This window comes from Silurus meridionalis, chromosome 6, assembly GCF_014805685.1.
Source record: "Silurus meridionalis isolate SWU-2019-XX chromosome 6, ASM1480568v1, whole genome shotgun sequence".
Classification (NCBI taxonomy): domain Eukaryota; kingdom Metazoa; phylum Chordata; class Actinopteri; order Siluriformes; family Siluridae; genus Silurus; species Silurus meridionalis.
In genome coordinates, this window is record NC_060889.1 from 3,820,435 (window position 1) to 3,840,216 (window position 19,782).

The 19,782-nt window shown below is 40.5% G+C and overlaps 2 protein-coding genes and 4 non-coding genes across 8 annotated transcripts; 5 read left to right on the forward strand and 1 right to left on the reverse strand.

Annotated features, from left to right (window-relative positions):
* Positions 1 to 3,502: 3,502 nt before the first annotated feature.
* dcun1d1 (DCN1, defective in cullin neddylation 1, domain containing 1 (S. cerevisiae)) lies at positions 3,503 to 9,728 on the reverse strand. 3 transcript variants are annotated; one of them, XM_046851424.1, is made up of 7 exons: positions 9,602 to 9,728; positions 8,414 to 8,627; positions 6,688 to 6,856; positions 5,210 to 5,340; positions 5,040 to 5,122; positions 4,084 to 4,180; positions 3,503 to 4,002 (listed from the first exon to the last, which is right to left on the reverse strand). In XM_046851424.1, exons 1-7 carry the CDS (start codon positions 9,602 to 9,604, stop codon positions 3,926 to 3,928), a joined length of 774 nt encoding a protein of 257 aa, XP_046707380.1. In that variant the 5' UTR covers positions 9,605 to 9,728; the 3' UTR covers positions 3,503 to 3,925. The 3 variants fall into 3 exon arrangements, with proteins under 3 accessions (XP_046707380.1, XP_046707381.1, XP_046707378.1); XM_046851425.1 differs by lacking the exon at positions 9,602 to 9,728 and adding an exon at positions 9,440 to 9,463; XM_046851422.1 differs by lacking the exon at positions 9,602 to 9,728 and adding an exon at positions 8,732 to 9,413.
* A 2,890-nt stretch (positions 9,729 to 12,618) lies between these two features.
* eif4a2 (eukaryotic translation initiation factor 4A) lies at positions 12,619 to 18,603 on the forward strand. Its single transcript, XM_046852261.1, has 11 exons — positions 12,619 to 12,756; positions 13,532 to 13,589; positions 14,679 to 14,811; positions 14,902 to 15,041; positions 15,516 to 15,684; positions 15,922 to 16,031; positions 16,518 to 16,661; positions 16,960 to 17,097; positions 17,499 to 17,588; positions 17,695 to 17,774; positions 17,869 to 18,603. Exons 1-11 carry the CDS (start codon positions 12,728 to 12,730, stop codon positions 18,011 to 18,013), a joined length of 1,236 nt encoding a protein of 411 aa, XP_046708217.1. The 5' UTR covers positions 12,619 to 12,727; the 3' UTR covers positions 18,014 to 18,603.
* Positions 15,748 to 15,821, forward strand: LOC124388182. Its single transcript, XR_006926364.1, has one exon. It is a non-coding gene; the product is annotated as a small nucleolar RNA SNORD2 (small nucleolar RNA).
* LOC124388177 lies at positions 16,068 to 16,248 on the forward strand. Its single transcript, XR_006926359.1, has one exon. It is a non-coding gene; the product is annotated as a small nucleolar RNA SNORA81 (small nucleolar RNA).
* On the forward strand, positions 16,708 to 16,902 carry LOC124388178. The gene has a single exon (XR_006926360.1). It is a non-coding gene; the product is annotated as a small nucleolar RNA SNORA81 (small nucleolar RNA).
* On the forward strand, positions 17,146 to 17,219 carry LOC124388181. Its single transcript, XR_006926363.1, has one exon. It is a non-coding gene; the product is annotated as a small nucleolar RNA SNORD2 (small nucleolar RNA).
* Positions 18,604 to 19,782: the final 1,179 nt, after the last annotated feature.

The window sequence follows — 19,782 nt, forward strand, 5'->3', positions numbered from 1 at the left end:
TATGCAGTACCAGGCCGTGCATTTCACACCCAAAGTACTTCAGTGGCGTCCTGCCTGAACCACCTCTTAATCTCATCATTATAACACCACGGTTATAAAAGCTATCAATATTATAGAGAGACGCAGTATAACAGCATGCCGATATCTCTGACCGGAATCTCATCCGGCGAGAATGAAGGCCGTTACTAAAGCAAGAAACCCAATCAATACAATTCTTTCCTCAGAATTCTTTACAGTGAAAGTCTCCTTTCACTGCAGCCACAGCTGCACCGCCCACATACATCATCTCTAGCAGAGCCATCAATATTATCCTCATAAAATGTTGCATGAACGGTTCTGCATTTATTAAGCACCTATTACTACACACCTCAACAACTGAACTGTAATGAATGGACATTCGGTGCCACTCAGATGAGTCTGGTTCCTCTCAAGGTTTTTACCTCATAGTTTTTCCTGGTCACTGTCGCCACTATCTCGCTCATCAGGATAAACAAATAGAAAGACTTATAGGCAATGAACATACACATTCTTTTTATACAACCTTTTATACAAACTTTTTAAGCACTATACAAATAAAAATGAATTGAATTGTGAAAAAGCGTAACTACCGTTGAGAACTGTTGGAAAGTCTGTCTTGGAAATGTCCTCATAAGTGTATCATGCACACCAGATTTATTCATTGTGGAATAAAAAACAGCTGTTAAACCCGCATAAATATATTTATGCTCGTGCAGTTTGCTACAGATGTGGGATGCGAGTTTGACTAACGTGCTCTCTGACCTTCCAAATAAAGGACGCAAAAATGCTGATGTGATTGGAAGTTGTAGAGTTTCCAAATCACAGTCTGATTGGTTAAAAGACTTACCAAGATCCCACGCTCTTTATTTCTGAAGGCCTTGTGGAAATACTTGATGTGCAACTGAAATCTGATTGGCTAGGAACTCCAACGCAAAAATGACAGGAGCAGGAGCAGTGCAGCCGAGAGAAATAAGAACAGACTTTTGGGAATAATTTAATACATATTGATGGAAAAAATGGATTTCCCATAGGGACTACACTGCAGTAGGCTGGACATGCCTTTCTACTGTAAAATAAATCATGTACAGTCCAGACATTGTCGTACTTAGTGAATATGAAGGTTTTGGACACTTCACACCATCGCAACAATGTGTTGCGACAAAATTAAGCTGGGACAGGGGTCCTCTTTTATTTGCTGTACGGCCTAAAATAAATTCCCCAGAATCCATATGTTCTGTGAGCAGTTTTTTGGTGCTTTTTGTTCATGAGTTTTTCACAATAAGTCATGAGCTTAGCCCCCCTAAACCTTGAACTTATATTGTTATGGGGTTGTGTCTCTATTAGTGTAACAAAATGGGCCAGAAGGTTGTCCTTCACAAAATCCTCTTTGAGAAACAGATCTTCACTTCACTGCTGCTCAAACCTGCTCCAATGTGGGCACAAAGCCAGCTCCATAAAGAAGACATAGTGTGTTGAAGGTTGGAGTGAACTTGAATCCTGAAAAGAGCTTTGACATTTCATTGAACACGTTTGGGATGAACTTGAACCCCAGACCTCCTAATCCAAGATTGGTGTCTGATTTCACTTCTATTTCTGCAGCTGAATAAACACAAATCCCCACAGGCACCCCCGAACTCAAGTGGAAAGCCGAGGTGGAGGTTATTATAACAGAAAAAGGAAAAAATTAATCTTTTCAACAAGTACAGGTGATTATGAAGTTCAGATGTCTACACACTGGAATAATATTAGGCTCACTTTAGGCTCAACACTGCCCCCCTCTGATTGATTTCTCCCCTTAAATGGGGAAAAAAAAACAATATGTCCTACAATAAATTATTGTTTAATTCGTCCAAATAATGTAAAAGTCACGGCATAAATTTTAGGATAGAAGAACATACCGAGCGTACTGATTACGTTTACTCAAAACCAAACAAGCAAGGTGAAATTATTTTCCTTTTTTTTTTGTGGAAAAAACAGCAACAGAAAATATACAAGTCACAATAAAAACTAAAAAAAAAACAGCATCTGATCCTTGTGTTCTGTCCCCTAAAAAAGGGATTTAATCAAAGCTCTGCATTTCCAGTGATTTTATATATTATATATATACACACACCTTGTGTATCTTTTCGTGTTTTTACTTTATTTGAATTTATTGTTATTGTACATTAATACTGAAGACATCCATGTTTTATATTTTCGATTCTTCAAAAGTAGCCACCTTTTGCTGTGAAGACAGCTCATCACCTGGAATGATTTTCCAACAATCTTGAGGAGTTCCCAGAGGTGTTGAGTGCTTGTTGGATGCTTTTCCTACATTTCCAACTTGAATTCAGGGCAGGTCATCTGATGCAGCACAAAATCAAGCCCTCCATTATGGACAAATAGCTCTTATAGAACCTAGAGATGTTTGTGGGGTCATTGTCATGTTGGAAAACAAATGATGGTCCCACAAAATCAGAAGGGATGGCAAAATGCTGGTAAAGTGCCCCCTTAATTTTAAATAAATGACCAGTGCACCCCCACTCTATCACACCTCCTCCTCCATGTTACACAGTGGGAACATCATATTCAAGAACGTTCACTTTCTATACAGCTGAAAATACCCACTTTCTTTTGATGGTTGTTCTTCAGAAGTAATATCTCATCCCGGTGCGCTTATCTGGAAGTTGAGTCATGTCAACTGGCCCGAAGTCAGACTGAAGAAGCTCCTCGGATAAGTAGTGAAACATTTCGATCCAACCACATAGAAGTCCAGCTGACATGACTCAACTTGACTTCCAGATTCTAAATGAATGTTTTTTTGCATCTATCGAACCATGAAGGCCGGAATCATGCAGTCTCTTCTGAACAGTGGCTACTAATATAGGTCTGCCACTTGAATTCCTGAGCATTAAGTAATGTTTTGGCAATTCTAATAAACTTATCCTCTGCAGCAGAGGTAGCTCTTGGCCTTTTAGAGAGAAAGGTTTTGAGATTTTTCCGATTGGCTGAGCTTCATTTCTTAACGTAACAATGGTCTTTTCTTTTTTTTTTTATCGATACTACTGTATGTAGTTGTACAATAATAACAGTGATCGGGATTTGGACTCTCTACTCACCCTTTCTTCGACACAAGACAACTGATGGTCTAAAGGGCATTAAGAAGGCAAGAAATATCATAAACGAACTGAAAACCATTCCAGGTGACTACCTCGTGATTCTGATGGAAAGTTATGAGTTTGCCAAGCAGTCATCAAAACAAAAAGGAGCTACTTTGAGGAATCGAAAATATAAAACATATTCTGGATTGTTTTTGTTTACTGCATAATTCCAGACATGTTCTTTCATATTTTAGATGTCTTCAGTATTAATGTAAAATGTAAAATATGAGATTAATAAAAAAAAATTAGCAAAAAAAACACTGAAGGACAAAGTGTGTCCAAACCTTTTTCTGGTGTGTATATAAAAAGTAGGAAATAAAGATTCAAGGCAGGACAAATGAATGTGGAGTGCTAAAATTAAAGATTTAATAACTGAAGTTTGACGTTCCTCAACCAGGCTAAAGGTGGCAGGTCTGTGGTGGTTTTTGCTCCTGCCTGGGTGAAAGTGGGGAAAGAGGAAGGGGAGAAAAAAAAATAATAATAAAATAAAAAATATATATATAGAAACCATGATGAGGTCCCAGAGCTTGATCCACATTCAGCTGGCACGGACGTTGCACACATATCCAGATTGAAAAATTGGAATAGAAGGAAGAGGGGGCCCAAACCACCGCTAGATGACGAAGAGGTGACGCGTCTCTGAAATGTCTTTGCTGTACACAAGCGTCTTGATCCTGAGGGTCGGAAAAGGCAATGTAGATCTCAGTTCGGTCCACCACGAGGTGTGCGTGAGGTCGGGACCACCTTCGTGGGGACGATAAAGTCTTTTAGACTGCCGTGCTTTTGGTCCCGATGTACGGCCGGGCGAACTCGACAAAGTCATCGATGAGGACTGGCCATGCTCCTGGAACAGAGGGATTAAATTGACGCGTAAATTATAGGGAAAAAAAAATCAATAAGGTAAAAGCAAAGTGTGGCTATGGACCTTCTTCATCGTAGTTGGACATGTCATCTGTTATCATGGTGCTGAAGTCTAACAAGAGGTTCCAGGTATCTTTGGGAATGGATCTCTTATGGTGCTCCTGCAAGAGGAAGAAGATTTCAATCAGAAAACTAAAGGTCGAGTGATTTCAATTCATGAAGGGGGGTGTGGCCTACAATTGTCACTTATGTTAATGAAGGCGTGGCCTACAAATCAAAGTCACGTTTTAAATGCTTATGTTATGAATCTGTCAAATTGAAGGAGCCGTGGCCAATAAATCTGTCAATCGCATAGAAAGAGGTGTGGCTTATAGATTCCATGCACTGGAGGTGGCATGGCCTAGACATCTAGCAAACTGAAGATGGTATTGCCTATACATTAGACTAGGGGTCCCCAAACTACGGCCCACATATTTAGAAATGTAATTGTACATACGTGTTTAACTCTTATCATATCTGTATTGCATAATAAAGGTTGGCTTTCAAAACAAATATCCCTTTGTTATTAATAGAGGTTGGGGCACCCATAATTGTTTGCTGGAACTATCGCCAAAAAAATCCAAACGGATTTTTCCAGCTTCTGATCCAATGTTATGAGAGCGGCCTCTAGAGGCGAATCACTGACACCACGTGCTGTTTATTTCGACGCGTTAGACTATGTGCTGCACGGAGAGCGCTATATGTATTATTAATCTTTTTTTTTTTATTATTATAGAATGATATTTTTTTTTTAATAAAGTAACTATTTAACATGGAGTGTTTTTTTTTCCCAGAATCCATTTGAAAAACTAATCGGCAAGTAGAATCAAACATCGCTATCGGTAAAAATTAAAGGAAGGGAAAATTATGTGGCCCTCACACAAAAAAAATGTTTGGGGACCCCTGTATTAGCCGGTCACACTGAAGGTGTGGTTGTGGCCTATAAATCAGATTCACGCTGAAGCATTATTCCAGACTTACCACTAAAAATTTGTTCCACAGGTCGAGGAATTTGAAACGTCCTGCCAATACTAAATTCCAGTACGCAATCGCCATTTCTAAATCTGGATAAAAGTAAAGACAGGATTATTTAGCCAGAAAAACAAAATATAAAGGGCATAGCAAATCCACAAAGGATAAAGAAGGCATACCCAAGCCTTTCTGTCCGGGATTCTTTGCAAAGTTGAAAGTAAACTGATAGAAGTCTTTAAATTTGCCTTGGTCTTTTAACTCCTGCTCCATTTTTGGCAACTGTGCTTTAAGCTTCTCTATGCTATCACACCTAAAGAAAAGAAAAAAAAAACAACAACGAAGAATTATTGTATGCAAATTTCCTGTCAAAAAAAACCCAAATAAATACATTTGTTTATTCAAATCGATTCATGCGGCCACAGCATACAGAAACCAGGATAACCAATGATTACATTTGCTTTTGAGATTGAGAAAGTCTGAATAATGATACAAAATAAACCCTTATTTTTTATTTTGTTGTATATTCACCACATCCTCACACCCAATACCACGCATTTTTAATAACACATGAGGTTCATTCTCTCCCTGCCACAAACACCCCCCCAACCACCACTACCACCACCCTTCCGTCAAAACAAACATGCTCCTGGGGTACCATCGGGGTCCTGGTCTTCTTTCTGGAGCGCCCCGATTCATCCTGACGCCGCTGACGATGACGGTTTGACAATGCTCCAAAGGTTAATGTGGACGGCTCCGCTCAAGAACCATGGACTGGAATTAATAGACACAATCTGCTACAGGTTGACAGGATCCCATCCCATGGTTTCTTCCTTATACTGTACTTCCTCAGGAGGGGTTTCGTTTTGAAATTCATATTTACATAACGGTTTCCACCCAAGCTTTGCATATTATGCAATTCATTGCGTTCATTCTTTTCTCACACAAATCACACAAGCCACCCGCACCCCTTGTGCAGTTTTGCTGGTCTTTACCATTAAATATACGAGGTGGTATCAACAAGTTTCGAGACTAGCTCGGTTTACATGAAAGTACGTTACTGAAAGTACAGTTACACACCATCACCTTCAGCAATACAGAGCTCCCAGCTTTCCTGCCACTTCTGGAAGTCTTCTTTTCTAAGCGTGTCAAGCACCTTCTGGATCTCCGCAATGGTGATAACGATCTTAGAGCTATATCTTCATCTTCGGGAAGAGGGCGAAGCCCACAGCGGCTATTGGCAGAATGTCCACAGGAGCCAAATCTGGCGAGTAGGGTGGGTGAGGAAGTGAGTTCGTGTGGACTGTTCTCCTGACGATCATCATGCGCGAGTAGCCTAATAGTTTAGACGTTTGAAGAGGTTGAGCTTTTCCTGATCTCTCGTCGTCTTCCAGTGATGTTCTTCCGCTCTTGAAGCGCCCATCACTCAAAATACCTCAAACGGCTCGTTGCAGCTTTGCCGAATGTCGTCTCAAACTTCTGTGTGGAAGATTTGCCCAGTTTCATGCAGTTTGCTGTTGGTTCTAACTTGTTCGTATTGTAATCGCAAACATGATAACACACTTGGTAAGAATTGCACCAGTTAGCACCATTACTTTCGAAACTTTTTGATACCGCCTCGTAGTTTGACTCGCTAGTTTACCCGACTCGATTAACTTACCCTTGTTCAGTCATACCGTCCATGAATTCTTGCTTGGAGAACTCGCACTGCGTCGCGGCGCGAAACTTCCACGCTATTAGGAGCACACTTATACTGGCTGGGTCGAGGCATAGATCGTCACAGAATTGCTGAATACCATCTATACCGATCTTATTGTCATCGTGGGGATCTGATTAAAGAGGAAAAAATTAAAATAAACTTCCTTGGACATTATGGGAAACGAATAGGAAAAGGGCTGGTTTTAACAGGAACTTTGAAATAAATTTTAGTTTACGGGATTTGGCAGAAGCCCTTATCCAGAGCGGCCTACAACTGAACAGGTGAGGGTTAGGGGCCTTGCTCAAGGGCCCAGAAGTGTCTGCTGCTGGGATTTAAATTGTGACATTTTGATCCAGAGTCCACCACTGAGCCACCACCTCCCCTAATATTGTAATCATACAAATAAGCTTTCTGATTACGTTGTGTGTCTGGATGGTCCCTCTGGTTCATTATATCAAGCATTAAAAAAAGACCTTGGTGTGATTACTGATCCAAGTTTTCCTTCAGAGTTTATGTACATAACATATTGGGACACCTGACTTTTCCAGCCATACGTGGTTCTTCAGCAAACTGTTACCCAAAGTTAGAGCCACACAATTTTATACGACGTGGTGGCTTGAAATTTTCCTTGAACCTTGAGATCCAAATTCTTTACATAGGTTGGAGTGGAAGACCTTGAGTGGCCTGCTATAGAGCTTAAAATATTTTTGGGATGAATTTTTCAAGCTGACTGCACCCCAGGCATCCTCACCTCATCTTACCTCACCTCCGTCAGTACTTGACTTACTACCACCCTTGTGTTTGAACAAAATTTTTACAAAATCTAGTGGAACATTTTTCCATTAGAATTTAGGTTGTTATAATAGACAAATAGGGAATGATTGTTGAATGGAAGGTTAAAAAAAACACATGTTCTAATTTATTATATTGGCCATATAGTGTATATATGCGATATCAAGTTTCCCTAGGATAGACTTCATTCATGTGAGAAATATTTAAAAGATAAGAAATAGATACTGTCACAACACAATGCAGAAAAACTAGCTTTTGTTACCTTTAGGTTGGAATATTGTGAAGCGTTATCGTCTGGATAAGTGCGTAATTAAGCTCCAATTAGTCCAGAATGCAGCAGCAAGAGTCCTTATTAGACCCAAAAGCTATGACCACATTACAACATCTGATCCATGCTGCACTGGTTCCCAAATAATTCTCGCATCGATTATAAAACAATACTAATGCCATATAGAGCAAAAGGGGCAGGTTGTTTGTTGGTACCTAGAACAGAGAAGGCTACAGAATGGGTCAAATCTTCCTTTCTCAGCTGTTTCTATTTTTCTTGGAGATCTGTGGTTTTTTTTGGGTGAAGCGAGCTGTTGGGATGTTCGAAGACCCCCACGAGATCTGATCACCCCAATTCTGCAAAGGATGACTCTACATGAACCACTGAACGATACACAAGATTGCTCTGGAAGTTTCCACTTAGAAACCATGAAGACGGCTTTGAACTTCTACAACTCCCACCAAAAGCTTTGCACTCCACCAATGAACAGCTGATACCCTCAACGACGACAAAACTATAATGCACAAATATCCAGCATCACCCAGAGGAGGACGGATTCCCTTCTGAGCCTCTCAAGGTTTCTGCGTCATATCGTCTCGGGGAACGGACAACGTCGCTGTTCCTTACCTCTGTATCTATTGTAGAGCTGTTCTAGCTTTTTCCTGTCGAACAGTCCTTTCAGATTCTGTATGTAAAGTTCAGGATTCTGGAAGAAGTTGTCTGTGGCCACCTCTAGTTTCCAGTCATTTTGAGCCAGACAGCTGAGCGCCGTTTTCTCATTCGACTGCGTGAAAATCATGAACTGGCGAACTTTATCCTTCTGCGAGGATTTCAGCTTGTTCTGTTGGAAGAAAGTTTGTTTAGTTTCATCGCTCGGCGACACACAACTACTTTTTACTACTAACACCATCGCGTCCAATCATACGCTAGAGAATTGTACTACACCGCATAGCTGCACGGCATTCTGGGATATCCGAGTCCGACGTTCGAATGACATCCAGAGCTATTTCTAGGTTTCGGTTTTAGGAGACTACAATCTAAAACTTGCACTTATCATCATTTATTCTTTTTTTTCCCCTTTATTGCATCTTGAGGTCTTCTGACTTCATGGTGGTGCACTTCATTTGCTTACTTCTGCCAGGAATAACAAGAATACAGGACTGCGTAATAGGTTTATATTATAATCATTGAAAACAAAAACAAAACCAAGATTTAAACATGTTTAATGTGCTTTAAAGTTACATTGGGGGCTCATAATAAAGCAGGCCTAATGGGTAGTTCAGCTGCCATTCAAATATATGTCACGTCTAAAGCTTGATGATTTTTACTATAAATTATATATATATATTAACACAATTTGTACTCATTAAAACGACACGATCGTTGCCACTTAAGGTGATCATTTACGCCGTCTTGCTGGACCAGAAAATCCTTTTGATGCGTCTAAATCGCGTGTTGAACTGAAGCCACCGCGCTAACCGTGTCCGGATACCAAATACCCATCCGCTCCCTACACATCCGCACTACAACGCGAGGAGGAAAAAACGGCGAGCGCGCCCTATCCGTAGTGCACTCGGTGCGCGTTTGGGATACAGCCCCCCGCCAGCGTTCACTGAATATAGCCGCTTAGCTCAGCGCCCCTTCTCCGCTCACCCCGGCGACTCTCCCCGTCTCTCTGTGTCTGAACCCTCCCACCCTCACTCCACGGAAATCAGCTTTCTAGCCGGGTTTCGACCCCGGACAGGCCTGTGTCCACCGGGAAAATTAAACGATTAACCCCGTATTTGTTATTGTATTTTTTCCCCCCTCATTTACCATGTTTGTGATTTCCAGACTCCCTCTTCCGCTTTTCCCCTCTCGCCCGTCATCTACTTCCGTTCATGCGCAGTACAACTTCACCCGCCCCCTCCACTCATAAACCCACAGGTAGACATGAATGTATACATATGGATAGATAGATAGATTAGATAGATTAGATAGATAGATAGATAGATAGATAGATAGATAGATAGATAGATAGATAGATAGATAGATAGATAGATAGATAGATAGATAGATAGATAGATAGATAGATAGATAGATAGATAGATAGATAGACATTATTGTAAATTGTTCTGTTTTGCTCTTTTATGTACTGTAATGTGTCAAATTATAAAATTACAATATACTACCCCATACTGATCAGCATTTTTTAAGACTCCTGGGTTCACAATATTTGGGGTGATTTTGAATAGTCGAAGATTTGATGCTTCGATAGGAGAAGACTGATTCATCTACCGATCTTCACAGAGGTGTTATGAAACAAGGATCGTGTCATTTTGTTTATATGATGGTGCTCAATGTCTGATTTCACATAGAACTACCAGTTTTCCACGATCGGGATTTTTAAATATTAAACAACGCCTGGGGGATTCTGTAAAAGTCTGTTTGCTGACACATGCAAATGCAAATCCGGTCTGCAGTCTGGCCTTTCTATAGTTATTTATTTATTTGGGATTATTGAAACAAAAAGTTTTTTTATACATTTTCTTCTACAGCTTTGGATGATGTTCTGTATATTGTGCCTTTAAAATGTTAGGAGGAATTTTAAATAAGAGAGAGAAATTAAGAAGAGTCTCTTAAAATGAACAAGTAATATGTTTTTTCTGTAAAATAAAAACAACAAAAAAAAAAACGTACACAGGTTTTCTTCCTCTTCTTCTTTTTTATTGGTGGTTCGCATTCAGTCAGCCATGTTTATAAACGAGTCCAGAGTAAAGCAGGTGGTGCGTCAGTAATAATGGTACGTGGGGAAACGTGCTCCATGTGTAGTTAAATGGACTAAACTAAATCATTTGTCTCCATGCCTTTTTTGTATCCGAATTACTCGAGTTACTCCAGGACTTTTCATCCCCAGACGTATCACAACACTACACAGACCGAGGTGTGTCCTGAGAGTCATATAGAGTATAGATTAACATGGCAGAGGTAGAGCTGCATCTTCCTGAAAACAGAACAGGAAAAGAACATATGTTTGTTTGTTTTTTTTTTTTTACAGATGTATGATTTTTTGTCCGTCTTAACTAAATACCATATTAAATCGCATTGCATTGTATTTTTTCCATTGCATTAAATGGGATTTGTTGAATGAAATTTCTTCTACTTCTTCTTCATGCTGCTCCCGTTAGGGGTCACTACAGCGGATCATCTGTCTCATACATCACCCTGTCTTATCCATCTTAATCGCGCCTCTCTCACCTCGTCTCTAAAACGTCAGAGCGCGATCCCTTGATTAAACTCATTTTTAAACCTGTCCATCTTTGTCACTCGTGATGAAATTCACAGCATCGTCAACTCTGCCACCTACAGCTCCTCTTTGCTTCCTGTCTTTTTGTCAATCCCACTGTCTCTAAACCATATAACATTGTAAAAACATTCCTTATCACTCTTGCAGATACCCTTCTATCACAACTTACTCCTGCCACTCTTCCCCACCCTGCCTGCACTCTATTTTTCACTTCTCTAACATATACATAGATATAATAATGTCTATTCCTTGTGTTTCTTGGCCCAACCAAGTCTTTTCTGCTTGTTAATCTTCTGAAGTAATGGTTTCTTGGCCACAATTTGCTAAATCCTAAATAAACTGTGATTAATCACATTTTTTGGAAAGCTGCACCCAAGCCTGATTACTGCCGCACATGTTGAATCAAGAAATCACTTCAAGAGAAGATGTCTGATAAAAAGAAGCACACTGAAAGATCTCAAAAAGCAACACGTCATGCCAGGATCTCAAAAATAGATTAGAAACAAGGTACTTGACCATGGAGTTTCAAGACAAAAGCCACTGGTGACCAAAAAGAACACAATGGTTTATCTCTCATTTGTAAAAAATAAATAAATAAATAAATAAAATTATTTTCCCCAGGACTTTTGAGTCGTATTCTGTGAACTGGTGAGACAAAAGTTTAACTTCTTAGAAATTGGCATTAAAATACAGCATTTCATTAAAAGAACACAATACCGACAGTCAAACATGGTGGTGGTAATGTGATGATCTGGGGACTATTTGCAGCTTCCTGGAACCATGAATTCTCTGAAATAAATCTCTGAATGGCTCAGAAAATGCCTCGGTCTGGGCCTGAAATACACGGGCCGGTACTGATGCCAAGATGGTAGAGACACTCGGCTTGTGAGTATTATTTCATCAAACCACCCACGCACCTCATGGTGCATTATTTATATATAAAATAAATAAAAACAGCACAGTCTGTTGGGTGTAATTACTTTCTGGATAGCGTTTGAGAATTTAAAAATAGCGTTAATAGTAATACAAATGTTATTACACCAAATAAACAAAAATAATCGGTGAATAAATGGATGGATGGGGCATAAATAATATTTAAGAGACAAATTTGAAAACTAAAATTACACAATTTCTAAATGGAGGAAAATTCATAAGTGACTTTAGTTTATTATTTTTTTGTTGGTTTTTTGTTTTGGTTATTAAATGTGGTTTTAAAAAGTTATAAAATAATAATAAATAAATGTATGTAGACTTCATAGTTACATACACTTTTTTTTTTACAGCATGACCAAATATGTCAGGCCCCAAACCGGCGGAGACCCCGTAGCGGACCGCGTCACACCTCCGCACTGCGGCAATATCGCTGCGCCTTACCATATAGTCCCACACCTACCGATCAGCGTTGCGTACTTTTGCCAAATAAAAAGACGTTTTTTCTCAGTGACGATTCGCGTCCTAAAAACGAATATTTCTAAAAACGATATTCGATCTCACCCACGTCTAAGTTGGTCGTTCATACAACTCGTTCGGCGCGCGCGCGCGCGCGAGAATAGGGTAGGGGAGGGGGTGGATATAAAGAGTTCCGGTCAAATAAAACTCGCCTGAGATTCACGCGCTCTTCCTTTCCGAGTGGATGCCGAAGTCGCAAGCGGATCATGTCTAGTGGTTCTGGTGATTATCATAGGTGTGTGTGTTTGCTTGTGATTATTTAACCATCTTAAGTAACTGTTTATTACTCATTGAAGTCGCGTTAACTAAACTCGGGACGTATGGTTGCGTTTTTATGTTTTGCTTAAAATAAAATAAAAAATCCTCCGGTGGGGTGAGCAGAGGGCCGCACGCGCGCCATGCCTTGGCCTACATGCTAGTTCTAGTTAGCGCGCCTGACGTAGGTCAGTCCAGTCTACTGAGGTCTAATGTAATCCGGTTTAAAAATACGACCACAAATATATTTATTCTTAAGATAAACATCTTTATTGCGTTTTGTACATTTCCGGTGCTCGACGCGTTAAGCCGGACAGTGTTGCACCCGCTTGTCGGTGCTTATCTCGCGGCCTGTAGCTCGCACTCCAACCCTGGGTTCCGCTAGCAAGCAAGGGAAGAAGCAAAAATCTTCCATGTCGCGTTTCCGCTCTAAAGCGTTTTCATTTCGGCTCTTAACCCTCACACGCCCCTTTTTGAGTCATGCGGTGCGGAAACGAGCTCCGGGGGTTCAGCAGGCCGAGTGAATTCTACATGGCGCCGTATTTGGTGATCGCGCGCACTACGTAGGGTGAACAGCGCCACGATGCATACCCCTCCCCCCCCCCCATTAGAAGTGCGCGAGTGAAGGGCAGCTCGAGACTGCTCTCTCACGTGGCGGTGCAGAAAATCCTATTTAATTTTTGTGCATATATGTTGTTTGCATGCCTTACGCACTATTCAAAGTCCAGTGTAAAATTTTAAATGTATATCCGCAGCTCAAGAGATCGAGACCATGGAGGGCCTGAAGGAATGGAGCCCGATGGCGTCATTGAGGTAAATGACTTTATATTAATAATAGTGGATTGTGTAGCCCAGTGTGATCATTTTGTTTTTTCTAAAGGCCACATTGCAATTTTCCTACTTGAACCCCAGGCCTTCAGATCAGTAACCAAGAACCTTTACCATGGATTCAAACCCCAGTATTGCCGGCTTGCTGCTCTTAGGACCCTTAACCCCCAGCTTCCTAACTTTTTTTTTTTTTCCTGGAATATGTGAAGAAAGAATTTCATTGATTTAATGTACATGTAGCAAATGATTGATTTGACAACTGTAGATTACTGGTGTAAGTTTTTGCCTGGCTTATCAATCACAACTCCGGTGCATCTACAATGCACTCCACTAGAATCCAAGTCCAAACCAAAATCAGTCCTGTCTGTCAGGTTTCCAAGATTAAACAGTGTTAAATGGACAGACTATAAACAAACAGACGTGGTTTGTTTCTTCATTAAACACTAGGCTAAGCTTGTCTGTGTACATTCGAAAGTCACTAGTCTAGAAAATCCCGAGGAACAGCAACCAGGAGGACAAAACCAGACACCAAACCTGAACACATGCTTTAATAGGATAACTATTTGCTCAATGTAGGACGCAACAAGCGCAAACAGTTTGAGATGCGAGATTTAGTTGTTTAAAGCGAGGTTCTCAAAGAGTTTGGTGTCAAGTGTGTCCAAAGCGACACTGTAATTGATTAAAGTTTGTGGAAGCCCAAACGTAATGCATATGGGAAGATGATTTTGGAGTGTGTTTTGGAGATTTGTGCTCATTCCGCCACAAGGGTTTGAGTAGTCCAGTACAGATGTAGGTGAGGAGGCCTGGGGTGTCGTCAGCGTTCATTCATCCCAAAGGTGTTTAATAGTGTCTGAGCTTTATAGCAGATCTACTATACTACAGTGTCATACTGAAACAGGTTTAGGTCTCCTAGTTCATGTAATGTGAACAAAAAATCCAATTGTGCACCAAACTTTGTGGTAACAGTTTGGGGAAGAGCCACGTTTGGCAGGAAAATTCGAGTCCCAATAATTGTTTATATAGTGTATAAAGAAATGGCTTTTGGCGCTAAATGAATTGGGGTTTGCTTTGCAGAGCAACTGGAATGAGATCACGGACAACTTCGATGACATGAACCTGAAGGAGACGCTCCTTCGAGGAATCTACGCGTATGGTTTTGAGAAGCCGTCAGCTATTCAGCAGCGAGCGATTATTCCCTGCATTAAAGGTAGTGGAATACTTGTTTAAAGTATTAAACTATTAAAGTATTCTCTAGACTTCTGCTGTATTTCAAACTAATGGTTTTAATCCTGTTCAGGATACGATGTCATTGCTCAAGCACAGTCAGGCACAGGCAAAACAGCCACGTTTGCCATCTCTATCCTGCAGCAGTTGGAGATTGATCAGAAAGAGACTCAGGCTCTGGTCCTGGCGCCGACCCGTGAGCTTGCTCAGCAGGTATGCTGTACCTGAGGTCATGATAAACTTAAGTGTCTCTCAGACCAAGGCGGCATATTTGGGGCTCAAGCGAAGGTACAAATTTGCTCTTCTTCCTGCTTTGTGAATGTGGATTTTTTTTCCTTTTTTTTTTTTTTTAAACATATTCAGCAGGAAGCCAGATTTGTGTATGTAAATATATTGCGTCTTCAAATATTGAATAAAACCATAGGGTAAAAATTGTACTTAAACTGTATGTAAATGAGGCTAAAAAGCATGCGTTCTTAATAAAGCCACAAATAGCCTTATTTCACTGTTTTTTTTTTTTTTTTTTTGTCCTTGAAATGCAAGGTGTTTGTGTATATAAGATTTACTTAACATTTGATTGAGTTTTGTATATTTTTGGATATAATTTGTATGAGTGGGTGGATCTTAAATCCTGCTTTTAATCTGCATATAAACTCACGTGTCTGCTTGCGTTTTTATTTTGCGCAGATCCAAAAGGTCATCTTGGCCTTGGGTGACTACATGGGTGCGTCGTGCCATGCCTGTATCGGGGGCACCAACGTTCGCAACGAGATGCAGAAGCTTCAAGCCGAAGCTCCACACATCGTGGTGGGGACTCCGGGGCGTGTGTTTGATATGCTGAACAGGAGGTTTCTCTGTAAGTTTACTCACCGATTCTTTAAAAAAAAAAAAAAAAAACAGTAACAGGTTTTTGGATTGAGTATGAAATGATGGTATTCCATCTTTCGGGACTGACACATTATGGAGATGCTTTTATAACTTTACTGATCATATCTCTCTCCAGACTGATGCGACCTGGTGCATCAATTATATTTTCTTTTATGTATGATTTGGTCAAACTATAAATTTACTTATTTGTTTCCCCCCCATACAGCTCCTAAATGGATCAAGATGTTTGTCCTAGATGAAGCAGATGAAATGCTGAGTCGTGGTTTCAAGGATCAGATTTATGAAATCTTCCAGAAACTGAGCACAAACATTCAAGTGAGTTGTAAAAGGAATTAAAGAAAACAATCGTTTCCTTCCATCCAAAAGAACTGTGTTTAAATTACAGACTCCAGGTCCTCCTGGTTTGTGTAATCATGCTAGCAGAGTGAAAGCATGGAAGAAGACTAATGTGCCCTGCTTCCGAAAATGAAACCCGGTCGGACCTCTTTCTTAATGTCCTGTGGCCTTTGTTTCAAGGTTCAGTGCAACAGTTCTTTCTACTTGCATGAAAAAAACCTGATAGATGGACATTGATAGTTTTGGTGGAGCTGTTTTTAATTCAGTCTAGTTTGGGATCAGTGGGATTTTTCACAACTTCTGATCTAAAATCTCCATCAGTTAAAGCTTTGAGAGGACCATGAAATAGCAGTCTGGTGGGTTTGGGAATCTGTACCTTCGGTGAGGGGCCTGGGGGTTAAAACCTACCAGGAACCACCCGATCATGGACACAAGAAGTAACTCTTCCACGGTTTTTGCTTTCAGGTGGTGCTCCTTTCGGCCACTATGCCCGCCGAGGTCTTGGACGTGACCACGAAGTTCATGCGCGAGCCCGTGCGCATCCTGGTGAAAAAAGAGGAGCTTACCCTCGAGGGTATTAAGCAGTTCTACATCAATGTAGAACGAGAGGTGATTTGTTTATTTAACCTCTATCTGCTCAGTGATGGGGAAAAAACCCTTCTTTACCAAAAGCGCCATGCTAAAATCAGCAGGCCCGAGCTGTTTCACAGTTTGGTCTTGCTGGTCATGCTAGTATGGTACGTCTCGGAGAAGGGAGAGCAAAATCCCAGCGCAGCGTCGGAAATGAGATCAGGAGGGACCTCTTTCTTAATGTCCTGTGTTCTGTGTCTCGAGATTCTGCGCTACATTTACAAAGAGAAAAGGCTTTTTAATTTCCCTGCCACTAAACTGCTTGCTTTGTATGTAGGAATGGAAGTTGGACACGCTCTGCGATCTGTACGAAACTCTGACGATCACACAGGCCGTCATTTTCTTGAACACTAGGAGAAAGGTGGACTGGCTGACTGAGAAAATGCACGCCAGGGACTTCACCGTGTCTGCCTTGGTGAGGCTGATCTAAATAAATCATAGCTGCTTACTTATTATTGGGCGGGTATGAAATGATGGCATACCATCTTTCGGGACTGACTCTGATGAAGATACTTTTTTTCACTTTACTGATCATACCTCGGACCAGTTGACTTGGGTTGCACAGCGGCTGCTGGTTTGAGAAACAAAATGGCTTTTGGAAACGGATTAAAAACTGTTGCAATTAATGTTGCATAATGTGTGGAAATTGAGGGTTATAAGTGAACAAAAATATTTGGGGGGGTTTACCTATAAAAGAGTTGAACACGTTCATTTCGGCCATTTTTGTTCCTCAAACTGACGTGCAGCTCAAGATGAACTTACAAGGTGATGTCTGGAAAGATAAATAGAATTAATTCTTTTCCCTCCTTTTTGCAGCATGGGGACATGGATCAAAAAGAGCGTGATATAATCATGAGAGAATTTAGGTCTGGCTCTAGTAGAGTGCTGATTACCACAGATTTGCTGGTGAGTGATCTTCAGAGATTTCTCTTGGTTACTACACATGTTCATGCTGCATTGAGTGTACATTAGTGAGCTAAAAAAAAAAAATTCTCTTTCTCTCCTTGTTCAGGCTCGTGGTATTGACGTGCAACAGGTTTCCCTGGTCATCAACTACGATCTTCCGACAAACCGAGAGAACTATATCCATAGGTAAGATGCCGAGTCGCTCTGGTGCGGTCCACAGAGCCTGTTCGCAGTGAAACCTGTACCAAAGTTCAAACGCAATTTTAATTTTTCCGCTCAGGATCGGCCGCGGGGGTCGTTTCGGCAGAAAAGGCGTGGCCATTAACTTCGTTACCGAAGAGGACAAACGGATCCTTCGAGACATTGAGACGTTTTACAACACGACCGTGGAGGAGATGCCCATGAACGTGGCCGATCTGATTTAACCCGCCGGGAGATTTTTGTTAATGCAGGGATAGCTACCGAGTAATCACTTGCATTTTTTGCGCTTATTTTATCGGAAGAATTTACAAAAAAAAAGCCTTTTTTTCCCCCTCTCCTCAATGCTGGCTGCGGATCAGACGTGCGAATTCGATACGATACGTGACTTGACTTTCCTGTGTGGACGGCTGCGTGGTGTCCACTGGTAGCGACGTTTCTGGCAAAATGGGTTCTTTAAACGTGTTCTTTATCGGGTATTTCTTCCCTAGTATGTTCAAAATATCTGTGTTAGATGTTCTTCATCGTTTAGTAATTTACTTGTGGACTAAAAGATACAAGTGCTGCATCAAGTCTGCCAATTATGTTATGCTAACATACGTGTGCAGTTTAACTTGGTTTACACGCTTGCTCACACCCCCACACACACCCCTGTAAATGCAAAGGCACTTTTTTGTTTTGAATGTATTAATTTAATTGTATATTGTTTTATCAAGTACTTCTTTGTGTGAAGTCCTCTTCAAAAGTGGGTCGTAACATTTTAAATGTTTCATGTAGTGTTTGGCTCATTCACAATAAAGAGGATGGTGATACTCCACTGCTGCTATTTTTTTTTTTTTTTTTTTGCAGCACGTACACTAGGAGGCACTGTAGTACACCTACTACGCTGTTCTTTAAGATGAACTCCCCTTGTGAAATTCCTATGGATCATAAATTGGTGTTTTCTGCTGTGTAACACATTGTTCAAAGATTAATTTCCAGTTCTGACTGTACTCTTGTCTCAGAGATGCCTACACTTAATTTTTCTTACTGTAACTACCTGTAAAGGCTTAAACCTATCCGTATTCTGTTTGTTTACATTCTTTAAGAAACCATTCGTTTAATCTGCCCAAAGAAATCCTACTGTGAGTCGTTACTATGGAAACGGTAATGTTTGAGGTTAATGGGCCGAAGTGAACATCCTGCTGTTTGCCTTGTGGTCAGAGCTACTGTAGTAGAAACCAAATCAACAGTCTGGCTAATCAGCAACCTTCATTCTAAAAGTGTCATTCTTGAGATTTATATTGGTTTTCATAGATGTACAGTTTAAAAAAAAAATGTATTTAAATAAATCTGAGTACAAGCCATTTGTAAAAAAAAAAAAAAAGATTGAGCAAATACCTGGTTACATTGTTGAGCTTTTGGTGCAAAATTGATTTTAAAGTGTAAACTTTTTGAGAGAGATTATTTTTTTTTTTTTTGTGGACAAAGTTTATTTTCTAAATGCACTGACAATTAATTGCTCCATAGCAAAACCTGAATATTGTGATTTTGGAAAGAGAATTTTCTTTGGTGCTTTTTGAAACCTGTTAACCAAATTCCTGAAGTGTAACATGTCCATTTTAAAAACATGATGACCATGTCGATGGGCCTCTTTTTGTTTGAAAAATTTGTCTAGTCAAGAAAGAATAGGTAGTAGAATTTTTTTTTTTTTTTTTTTTTTTGTCACATCCTGATTTGAAATGCAAAAAAAGTATGGCGTTTGAGCTGAGCTGGTGCAACAAGCTCGAATAGCCACCCGAAATTGTGTAACACACTGAAAGGTGCTAGCAGTCCGATTTGACCTATTAAACTTCAGCAGTCATTTGTTCTGGATCGTAAACTGGTGTTCACGGGGTTGAGTTTAGAGCACAGTAGCAGGAGATCTTTCACTCCAAATTATGAAAGCACATCTTCAGCGAGCTGGCTTTGTGCATGGGGCCTTCTCATGTTCCTTCTTCACCTCCCTTACACCTTC

What these genes read in the sequence shown, in the direction of transcription:
- dcun1d1 (XM_046851422.1), bottom strand. An exon ending in GACGGTATGACTGAACAAGG is followed by an intron (nt 5,341 to 6,687) that starts GTAAGTTAATCG and finishes TCTTTTCTTTAG; the next exon opens with GTGTGATAGCATAGAGAAGC. An exon ending in TGTGGAACAAATTTTTAGTG is followed by an intron (nt 4,181 to 5,039) that starts GTAAGTCTGGAA and finishes TTCCTCTTGCAG; the next exon opens with GAGCACCATAAGAGATCCAT.
- eif4a2 (XM_046852261.1), top strand. Translation starts at nt 12,728, where the DNA reads ATGTCTAGTGGTTCTGGTGATTATCATAG. An exon ending in AACTGAGCACAAACATTCAA is followed by an intron (nt 16,032 to 16,517) that starts GTGAGTTGTAAA and finishes TTTTGCTTTCAG; the next exon opens with GTGGTGCTCCTTTCGGCCAC. An exon ending in CGAGAGAACTATATCCATAG is followed by an intron (nt 17,775 to 17,868) that starts GTAAGATGCCGA and finishes TTTTCCGCTCAG; the next exon opens with GATCGGCCGCGGGGGTCGTT.